We start from the raw sequence: 11630 nt of genomic DNA, 5'->3' as shown, positions 1-11630 counted from the left end.
CTTTTTCAACAAAACACTGAAATAGATATAATAATATAAATTTAAACAACTAATGTAAATTTTTTATTTTATACCTATTTAATATAATGCCAACTAGGAACGAATTTACATTGTTGGTAAAATTAAAGGCAATATATGTCAATTAATCACATGTGGTGTCTAAATCTAAGAATATTGAATGGTGATTGATAAAACATTTGGTATCATTTATAACGAGTAAGAAATGATTTAGTTGAATTATTAAAAATTGAAGTTAATTAAAAATTTTGAAATTGAAGTTATTTGAGAATGCCCTTGTAATATTAAAAAAATATATTTTATCACAAAAAATATTAAAACAATTAAAAATATTATTTATATACTAAAATAAATCAATTATTATATATTTTTATATAAAGACATACATAATTTAACATATTTTTAATGTATATTTTATATTCTAGTTAAGGTTTTGAAAATCGGTTCGAATCGGTCAGTTGAACCGACTGAACCGTGAACTGCTGAAGAAAACGATTCGAACTAATGTTAAAACTGTAAATTTCAAACCGTAATTGAATAAGTGAATCGGACGAGAATCGGTCGGTCAAACCGAACCGTGACCCGGTCGGTTTTTTTAGGGGGAGCAAATCGTGGCCGTTTCAGCTGCTGCACTTAGCTTAGCCCTAACTCAGAGGCCCAGATCCAGATTCTCCTCATTGCAGAACGCTCTGCCTCTCTCACACTCACACAGACTCAGTCCAGGGCAAGGCTCCTCTCAATTGAGCTCCTGGCCGTCCCTCACCTCCGTCCAGCCACCGCCTCGTGCCGCCGCCGTCGTTCTTTCGAGCAGCCACCGTTTGCTCGCTCACTTTCCCTCCATCGCGCAGCTGCCATCGATATCAACCTTCCCTTCCATCGCGCAGCCATCGCAACCTTCCTCCGTCGCGCAGCCATCGCAACCTTCCTCCGTCGCGCAACCTAGCTCTGTCCCGTTCGAAGCCCATCGCGCAGCTACGATTCCTTGTCTTGGTCATTCGGTGAAACTGTCTCTCTCTTGCATGCTCTGTTGAAGGCTTCTTCTAGCTTCTAGGTAAATTTTTTTATTAACTATATTGAACCATTGTTTGATTCTGTGAAGCTCTGTGAACTGTGAAGTACTGAAGTCACTGAAGTGTGAACTGATTTACTGAAGTGTGAAGCTCTGTGAATAATTTTTTTTATTAGCTATGATTGAATAATTGTTTGATTCTTCTAGCTTCTAGTTCTAAGTAATTTTTTTTATTAACTATGTGATTTACTGATTTTTTATTTTTTTGTGAACTGTGAAGTGTGAACCAAGGTTCTATGAACTCAAACTGTGAACTGATTCAACTGAAGTTACTGAACTGAATTGTGAACTTTGTTGAATAATTATTGTTAGTTAAGCTGTGAAGTGTGAACTACTGAATTTGTTTGTTTGTTGAATAAATGTTTGTTTGTTGATTAATTGTTGAAGCATTGCTAAACCTTGCTGTTGAATAATTTTGATTAATTGTTATATAATTGATTAATAATTGCCACACCTTTGCAACCCAGCATTCCAAGCCACTTCACTCCAATAACCTTGTCCATTGTTCATCATGTACTTCATGAGCTTCTCATCTTCTGGTGACCATAATCCCTTCCTTAGTAAGATGTATACTAACATTTTTCTTAAAAGTGTATGTTTGGATTACTTTAGATTGATTTATAGTTTAAAGTATATTAATAAGCACAGAATGAGTTAATCATGAAAAACACACTTTCATGAGTTAATTATCTTCAATATCAAATTCCCCATTCAGCTGCGTGACCTAACCCCACCCCTCCCACTCTCCCAGTCTCCCACTCCCAGCGTGACCCAATCCCATTCAGCGTGACCTTTCCCCCTTACCCCAATCGAAGTGAAACCTGGTGCTCTCCTCTCGGCTCTCACAGTCGCGCTCTCCCCTCGGGCCCTCACAGTCTGCACCGGTGCACCCAGCTGCGGAGCCACCCACGTGGTTGAGTCTCGAGGCCGGCAGCGAAGCCTTCCTCCTAACGCCGCCGAACCACGAAGACCCACGAAGACCCAGCCCCAGCACCACCCTCGCACCCAGCAGTAGCAGTCGCAGAGCACCCAGCCACCCACTGACCCGGCAGAAGATTGTTGGTACTGTTGTTTGTTTACTCATTGTTGCTGACTTGCTGCTGTTTGTTGATTCATTATTACTATTTATTGATGTATTACTGACTTGGTATTGTTGCTGGTTATTGATTCATTGTTCGGTTTATTGTTGCTGGTTATTATTTGGTTTACTAACTTGGTATTGTTGGTGGTTATTACTAACTTGGAATTGCTGAAACTGCTTCTGGGTTGTTCATACTGAATTTGCTGTTCATACTGAAATTACTGGGTTGTTCATACTGGAATTGCTGTTCATACTGAATTGCTGAAACTGCTTCTGGGTTGTTCATACTGAATTACTAAATTGCTGTTCTGTTTGCTGTTCATACTAAAATTGTTGTTCTGTCTGTTATTATCTGATAATATCCGAAAACTTGATTTGAAGCTGCTTCTGGTTTATTATTATTATTAGTTATTTTGGAAAAATAAAAAATTAATTTTGAACTGGTTTAGTATGATTTAGTATGATTTATTACTTTTGTTTCCAAATCTATATATATGGGAAATTGGTTTGTTAGCAGCACGACAAAGTAGCACAATTACAGGAACATATGCAGGATAATTCATAATTGAAGGGTTTTTGAAGCTAAATATAATGGTTAAGGTCATTGATCACTAGAAGTTGTGCTATTGTTCCAACAATGATAGCTGCTATAGTTTTTAATACATCAGAGAGTTCATTGGATACTATGAATGAATGGCTCAATATGGTTCAGTCAATTCAGATTCCTTTTGTACTCATTCCACTTCTTACATTGGTGTCTAAAGAAGAGGTCATGGGAACTTTTAGAATAGGCCCTATGGTAGAGGTAAGCTTTGTTTGCATTCTAACATTTGTAGAATTGATTTTGATGTATACTGATTATGTTTGGTAATTTGTCTAAAAGTGATTTCTTCCTTCGAAAAAATAAATGATTCTAAATATATCATGTTATGATTTTGTGAAGTAGTATAGTAATATTTTTTTTGAATTGATTGAAAAAACCGAATAAACCGAACCAAACCAAACCGATTTTAATTGGTTTGGTTTGGTTCGGATGGTTTCGATAAAAAAATCGAACCAAACCGAACCGCAGTTTAATTAGACGATCGGATCGGATGACTTTTCGCTCAAAAACCGAACCAAACCGCACCGCGAACACCCCTACACTCACATAGACCACTCATATAACATAGTTATACATTTTTCTCTCACTCTCAGACACGCGCTACAAAAACAGAGGAATAGAGTTTCTTTACTAAATAACTCAATTCATTTCATTCTTGGCATTCATAACAAGGCTTTTCATTTCATTGCAAGAGTGGTGATACATCTTGATGAAGCTATAATGATGTAAGCATGGATAAATCACAAGCTTGATATCTAACGCATTTTATTCCACAAACAGAAAATTCACATGACAGAAAAAATAGGGGGTTGGTTGATGAGTCTAGTACTAATAATAAATGGTTTCGAGAAGGACCTCAGAGATAATAGATACTTTCATCTCTTTTTTTTCTTTGCTCACAAGTTATATGTTGTTGCTGGTAGAGTAGGAGTAGTCGTATTTGCACAATAAAAATTAAATCTAATGGTATATTTATAGATGATATTGATGCTGATTTAGATCAAAGTGGTGGTGGTGGTAGTAGTAGTACATGTTATGTTGCACCACTTGATTTTTCTGGTCCAAGTAGTTGATGATATCAAGGAAGCAAATCTGCAGCAAGTTATGGCAGATTTTGATGATTGATGACAAACTTGGATGTTGACATTTTATGTTTGGTTGGTTGTTTTTGTTATTTGACTTTCGAGTTTGTATTTAAATGAAATTATAATATTTTGGTTTATGTAGTACTTTTAATTTGGATGATATTTTAAAGTTTATATTAGACTATAATTATATTTTAATGTATTTATTTATAATTTATTTATTATTTTATTATAAAACGGTTTTTTCAGTTCAACCACGGTCGAACCGGTTCGATGACTGGTTCGATTTTCAGAACCTAATATTCTACATTAATAACTAATTTTAATGACTAATTTTAATATATACTTAGTGATTATAAAATATTAAAAATGAAAAAAAAAAACCAATTGTGAAACAAAACCCTAACAATACCATGCCTCTCGAGTTCAATTCTGCAACTCTTCTCAGTTCTCTCTTTTCCATGTTCTGCTTCCGCTTCCGCTTCCGCTTTCACCATTGCTGTGTTTGCCACTTTGCCTCTGCTTCTGCTGTTCTCGCTTTAAGGTGCTAATTTTGAGTTTTCTTCATTTTTTATTTTTTATTTATTTGTTTGTGCCTAGGGGTGAGCAAAAAAATCCAAAATTTGGATTTTAAACCAAATCCAAACCAAACCATTAAAAAAAAACTAATTTTAAATAAAAAAAAATCCAAACCAAACCAAATTTATTTTATAATTTGGTTTTAAATCCAATCCATTTAAATGGTTTTAAATCTGGATCCAGATCCAGATTAAAATCCAAATCTCAAAAACACCCTAATTCTTCATTTCTGATTTGGTGAACCAGTTTTAACTCGCACGAATCCTTTTCTCCTTCGCCCGCAGCCGGCACCGCCGCACCGGAGCAGGCAACTGGCACTGCAGTTTCGTAGCTGCCACCACCACCACAAGCGCGTCGTGCCACTGCTCTGTTCCGCCATCCGCGGTTCCGCCGTCCGCCTTTTCTCGCCGTGACCCAGCTCTGTTCTTCTCCGTTCTCTGGGTACCCTCAAGGTTAGATAGGTTTACCATTAAGTAATTAATTTGGTAGATTGAAATGTTGTGAAGCAACAGAGAAGAACCACAGTGTGAATCTATCATCTGAGAAAAGGAATTGAGTGGTAGATAGGGATTTACTACATTTGTGATTATATAGTTGAAATTGCCAAAGGTGCTTCCATGTTCTTTTCTGTTCTGTTCCATTCCATCAATTTGAAAAACTGAACAAGGTTTGATTGCTTATGCTGTTATGCATATCAAGTGTTTGTGTTAATGCCACTTTTCTATGGTTTTCTTTATTATTTTTTTATTTTCCTATTTTTATAGGATTATGATGATTTATCTTTTTATATTTCTAATAGCTCCATTTTAGTGCTTGGGGAAAACATATGAAGCTTTACTATGAAATAGTAGACATTCGGTTGTATGCATGCTTTCTGTAAAAATTAGCTTTTCTAGTGCACAAATGATTTAGTGATCTGTAACTAATTATTCATATTGCATTTGCAGCTAACATTGTACTAGGATCTGGATCACTTATCGGGCGTATTCTATCTTTACCTTCTACTGCTCTAAATGTGCCAAACAATAGGATGCATCCTCTTTCTCTTAGCTCTCTGCAGGTATGTGTAGTGTTATTGTATTTTGAATTATCATGTACTTATCGTTTTGTAAATCAAGTGATCAAGACCTTGATCCTTTGGCAAATAGATTCAAATGCTTTTGCTTTTGAATATTCTCTCTAAACCCCACATATTTTGGAATCCTAGGTGAAAATTCAATTGATAAGCTATGAATTTAACAGACTTTTTTTTATCATGCCTTTTGAACCAATGCCCACCAACTCCAACTTAGCCAACTGTTGTCATTTGAGAACTAAAGGGTGCACATCAATTAGGAGGTTCAGAAAGTGAAGAAGCTTCAGGATAATTAAGATAGCACAATTTTGTCATTGTATATGTAGCCGACTCAATCTAATATGAAAAGATTGTCATTGTATATGCTTGTATGGTCTCATCACTGGAGTTAGTTTGATATTGCGACTCAGTGTCTTGAATGTCTGAGGTATTGTTTGTAAAGACGTAGGCAGGCAGTGGATGTTTATTTAGAACTGATTATGTGTATTTTGTTAAAATATTAATGTAAATTTATCACATGATAAAAGCAAGCCTTAATAAATATATTCAAACTTATAATTCATCAGTATTTTGATTCCTTCACTGTCTTATTTTTGGAGTGTGCCTATCTTTTATATTAGTATATGTTGAAGAATGACATCTTATTGCATTTTGTAGAATTTTATCTATTGTTTGTAGTTTATATATTATTTGTTATGTAACCTGTTGCTTATTGTTCTTTGTTATTTATTCCTTTTGTAGGAAGAAAGACTAAGAAATTTGAGGCACTGGCTTGAAGTGCCCTTTGATGGTTCCAAAACAGAGCACAAGTATGTGGTTAATGCAAGTTTTGTAATTTTCAAATCAATATTCTGAAATTCGCTACTATACCCTGCATTCTATCATATCCAATTTTTTCTCTTGTTCTGATCCAATCTTCACTTTTATGCTACTGCTCAAGTTTGCTTTGCATGGCTTACTTAATAAACAGTCTTAATGTTGTTGATCTGCAATGTGGTGACAATAACTACTTGACGTGCAAATTCATGTTAATAAGGAAATGTTTAGGGAGAAATAGAAATATTTTAAATTGAGTTGCCTTATTGGATTAACCAATAGGTTGCAAAGAAAATTACTATCCGTTTCTTTGTTGCATGTCTATATTAGTACATTGATACCTAGTGCACATTATTTTTAAAAGTGGATTTTTTTTTAAAATATCTGGTTTGAAAATTGGATTTTTAAAAACTAGTTTTAAAATTGGATTTTTGTTTAAAGAAACTGATTTTAAGACTGGATTTTCAAAAATTGGTTTTAAAACTGAATTTTTGGTTAAAAAATCTGGTTTTAAAACTGGATTTTATAAAAAAAAACCGGATTTTAGATTTGGATTTAAAAAAAAAACTGGATTTAAAAAAATCGGATTTAAAACCGGTTTTATATGTAAAACTGGATTTAAAACCGGTTTTATACGTAAAATTGGATTTAAAACCGGTTTAAAACCGGTTTTTATTTTTTTAAACCGGTTTAGAACCGGTTTCTCTCTTCAATCCAGTTCTGGTTTGGTTTTATGAACCATAAAACTGGTTCTGAAATGGATCCAGTTTGGATTTATAAAAATCCAAATCATGCCCACCCCTAGTTTGTGGCAACTACTTAGCTTTTAATTTCTATTGAGATCAATGAATTGTTGTTGTATTGTATTAAATATCCAAATTCGTCTTCTTCATTCTTAAGGTAGCTAAACGGTTTCAGGCAATACTGATAATCATAGAGTGGAGAATTGTGTTTCGTGAAGTATCATCAGTTTTTATGTTAAGAGAACATAATGTATGCAACGAGGTATGCAATCCCTAAACTCCATCGCTTTCTTCTGCCATCATCGAACTTACTTGCTTTTATGCCATATGCCCACCGTACAAGGCTATCTCTTCTTCATTCACAGCCGCTTCCATCACGAGACGCTTACAAATTTGATAATGTTGAAGATGCTGTAGCTTTATTTAATTGCATGGTTGATATGCATCCGCAGCCATCGATTGTGGAATTAACCAAAATCTTGGGAATGGTTGTAAAGATGAAGTATTATGCCACGGCTATTTATCTTTATACCCAGATGGAGTCAAAGGGCATCCTACCATTTAGTGTTACTTTGAACATCTTGATCAATTGTTATGGCCATGCAGGTCAGATGGGTTTTGCACTCTCGGTAATGAGCAAGTTTGTTAAGTGGGGATTTAAGCCAAGTGCTGTAACTTTTACTACAATAATGAAGGGGTTGTGTCTTAATGGTAAGATTTCGGATGCATTCTACATTTATAATAAAATAGTTGCAAAAGGATTTTGGTTTGATGAAGTTATGTACGGAACCTTAATCAATGGGCTGTGTAAGTCTGGAGAAACAAGACGTGCTCTCCAAATGCTTTGGAAAATGGAGGGTCAGTATGTTAGGCCGAATCTTGTAATGTACAATATTGTTGTTGATGGTTTGTGCAAAGATGGACTTTTGAATGATGCACTGGGTTTGTATTTTAATATGCTTGATCGAGGAATTTCCCCTGATATTGTCACTTACACTTCATTAATATATGGTTTCTGTCATGTGGGCCATTGGAAAGAAGCTAGATTATTGCTGAATGAGATTGTTGTTAAAGACATCAGCCTAGATGTGTATACCTTTAACATAATAATTGATGCATTATGCAAAGAAGAGATGCTATTACAAGCCCACGTTATGTGCGATGTGATGATTCTAAGGGGTCAGCAACCAAACATTATTACTTACACAATTTTGATGAATGGATATTGTTTGAACAATGAAGTTGATGAGGCAAGAAACTTATTTGATATGGTAATTGAAAGGGGTGTTGTGCCTGATGTTTGGAGTTATAACATCTTGATTAAAGGTTATTGCAAGATTAACAGAGTGGATGAGGCCAGGAATTTGATGAAAGATATGTTTCGTAAGAACATAGTTCCAGACATTGTAACTTACAATTCTCTAGTTGATGGCTTGTGCAAAGCTGGTAGAATCACGTCTGCATGGAAGATTGTTAATGAAATGCATCAACCATTCCCTGATGTAAACACTTATAATATCCTTTTAGATTTCGTGTGCAAAAACCAGCATCTTGATGAGGCAATTGCATTATTTAAAAGACTCATCTTTGAAAGAAGTTTTGTTCCAAATGTTTGGAGTTACAATATCTTGATTAGTGGTTATTGCAAGAATAAAAGATTAGATGAAGCCATGAATCTTTTCCAAGGTATGTGTAAGAATTTGGATCCAAATATTGAAACTTACAATATATTGTTACACGCGTTATGCGACAGGCAGCAACTGGGCAAGGCAATTATACTATTAAACAAAATTGTTGACGATGATATTTGTCCTGATTTGTACACATACAAAATACTTATACATGGTTTATAGAACTCTGGAAGAGTAAAAGAATGCATAGAAGATTTTTCAATCATTTTTTCATCAGAGGAAATCATGCAAATGTCAAAAACATAATCGATCATCTTTGTAAAGGTGGATTATCAGAATAGGGAAGCCTTTGATTTTACAATGGGAAGACAATTAAAACCTCTCTAATGCTGTCACTTCTAGAGAAAAGAAAAAGGATGAGGCACAAAGTTTTCTGGAAATGATCATTAGATGCATGGCAAGCAATAAGGTCAGTTGTTTTAATTTCCAAGTTGATTTCTGAAGTGACCTACATGGTTTGAAAATGCTTTTTCTTTCGGCCTTAGGCATTGGACTAGTTGTTTCAATTGCGTAGTTAGTTCTAAGTTGGAAAATGTTTTAATTTCCAATTTGGTTTCTGAAGTAACCTACATAGGCATTTTAATTAGATTATTTTCAACATACAAAAAAGCATTCTTACTATTAAAAGATAAACTTGCAGATACCTAAGGATTGGAAAAGTGGCATATAGTTCTTTCGACCACAGCATTTTTGTTGAGGAGGCAGTGATGGAGACTTTACCTGGTAAGTCCACAATTGAGTAGTTAGTTCTTTTTTCTTCACTAAACTTGTTCCATTTCTCATTGTTTGGTGATAATGCCAGTGGTTTGGTCACTTCAATTTTGTCTGATATACCAGGCACGACAAAGTACTCTGATTCATCCTTTATGCTTTCCCTCGCATCATTGGTGCACAAACTGAGTACACAAGAGACAGAAACAACTTACTCCGGCAAAAGAAATCCCAGGAATGCTGAATTTGTTGGCAATGTGGATTGTATATAGCAAACACGTATCAGAAACTATGCAGCTCGGCAGCGGCACCAACTCTTCGAAAACCTTCTCCACCGGTTCCCACAAAAATGCTTGTTGCATTCAACAAATTATCAGCATTGCCAAGTGAAGGTAACATATCAAAATTCTCACACCCTTCTGGCAAACCAGCCTCTTGATGTGGAAATTGATGCTGAATTAATCGAATCTGATAACCAGAATCATTGTAACGAGCAAAGGTTTGGGGTTTATGTGATTCTTGTTGCATTTTGTGGGGTTGTGACTACCATGACAACAACACTCTGCTGAGGCAGTATTTTTTGCAATGTCCATCACTGGGATCATGTGACCTTGTGCCACTAAAAGGAACACAACGAAATGGAGCTGTGGTGTTATGGAATCCATTTTTGTTTTGGTTGATATTGTAACTGGATTTAGTCCACTGAATTTGGGTGGGTTTAATTCGTTTACCTGTGTGACATCTATAACTAACATTCTTTTCTTGGTATGTGTGTCTGCTTTGTTGTTCACCACACTTTATTTATATTATATATATAAACAAATTTGCCAGAGATAAACACAATCTCTTTTTTTTCAATTGCTTGTCGAAATAAGTGGCAGCAGCGAGTTTATTATTTGTATTCCAATGAGCTGATTGAGGAAAGAATTGGACCTATCAACGTTTTCAAGAGTTATATCTTGATGAGGATTAAGGCATATCTACTGTAAAAAAAATAGAGACAACATACTTTTTCAGAATATTAGTATACTTCTGCATAAGCTTATTCAGCTTTTGCCTTCCTTCTTTAACTTTCCAATTGATGAATAACTCTTACTATCATCCCTTCCTTCCCAAAGTTAGACTTGTATGTATTATGCAATGTGAGCTTTCATTTTCATCCTTTGTAATGTGTCCAACCATTTGGATTAAGACAACCACATTGGAAAAGAAGACAAGGGCGGATTGAGTTGTCTTCACGTCCTAAAGTACTTTGTCTGCTCCACCGCCTCTCGATTCATCACCACTTCAATTATAGTTGAGTGCTCTATGATGATTTTATTACCACAACTATCACCAACACTTAGATTGTGATCATTATAATCATATTCATATTCTTTATCATTTTCATCCAATGATATCCCATATTTTTTGAAGAATTCATCTAAAGTCATAGCTGGGATAAGAGACTTGATCTTGTGTTCTTCTTTTTCGTTGGCATCTTCTTCATTCGATTTCTTCGTTGGCATCTTATCAGTCGGCTTCTTGCTTTGGCCATCACCGTCATTGGTATTCATCTTGGCCTTATCATCTTCCACCTTTGATTTCTTCATTGGCCCCCTTCTTCCTAGTCAGCTTCTTCCCACTTTGACCCTCATGTTCATTGGCTTTTATCTTGACTAGATGATTTTCTTCGTTGAATTTCTTTGTTGGCATCTTGATTTGACCCTCACCTTCATTGATCACCTTGTCTTTGTTGTTTGTTATCTTCTTGGTTGGCATTTTTCTTTGACCTTCATCGTCAACTCTTGTCACCTTCTTTGTTGACATCTTCCCCTTTCCCTTGTTTTATCTTATCTTTGCTACTATCCCCACATGTAGCTAATACATGTCCCCTTTTGATTTGAAATTGTTTTAGCAATGCATAAGTACTCGTGAATTGAATTTTTCTGAATTCTTTACTAGACTCCTCATCTTTAAGGGATTTCTTTGTAACTCTATTTGTGATAGGGTCCTTAACTTTTTTCTTTTGGAATTTCCTTCATTGTACATCCTGTATCAAAAAAAGACAGGTCAAATAAAGCATCGACATAATTCAATTGCAAAAAAAGAGATCAAAGAGAGTATCAACATAATTCAATTACAACAAGAGAGGTCAAAATAAAGCATCAACATAATT

At 35.1% G+C, this 11630-nt stretch overlaps 1 protein-coding gene and 1 pseudogene across 1 annotated transcript; one reads left to right on the top strand and one right to left on the bottom strand.

The window, feature by feature from the left end:
* LOC107623350 (putative pentatricopeptide repeat-containing protein At1g12700, mitochondrial) lies at positions 4265-9704 on the top strand. Its single transcript, XM_021112997.1, has 5 exons — positions 4265-4401; positions 7228-7332; positions 7436-9170; positions 9402-9484; positions 9564-9704. Exons 2-3 carry the CDS (start codon positions 7303-7305, stop codon positions 8921-8923), a joined length of 1518 nt encoding a protein of 505 aa, XP_020968656.1. The 5' UTR covers positions 4265-4401; positions 7228-7302; the 3' UTR covers positions 8924-9170; positions 9402-9484; positions 9564-9704.
* Positions 9299-10257, bottom strand: LOC107621427 (annotated as a pseudogene).

This window comes from Arachis ipaensis, chromosome B10 (genome assembly GCF_000816755.2).
Source record: "Arachis ipaensis cultivar K30076 chromosome B10, Araip1.1, whole genome shotgun sequence".
NCBI classification, from domain to species: domain Eukaryota; kingdom Viridiplantae; phylum Streptophyta; class Magnoliopsida; order Fabales; family Fabaceae; genus Arachis; species Arachis ipaensis.
The sequence above is the reverse complement of the archived record's forward strand: the minus strand, read 5'-3'. Positions and strand labels throughout refer to the sequence as shown.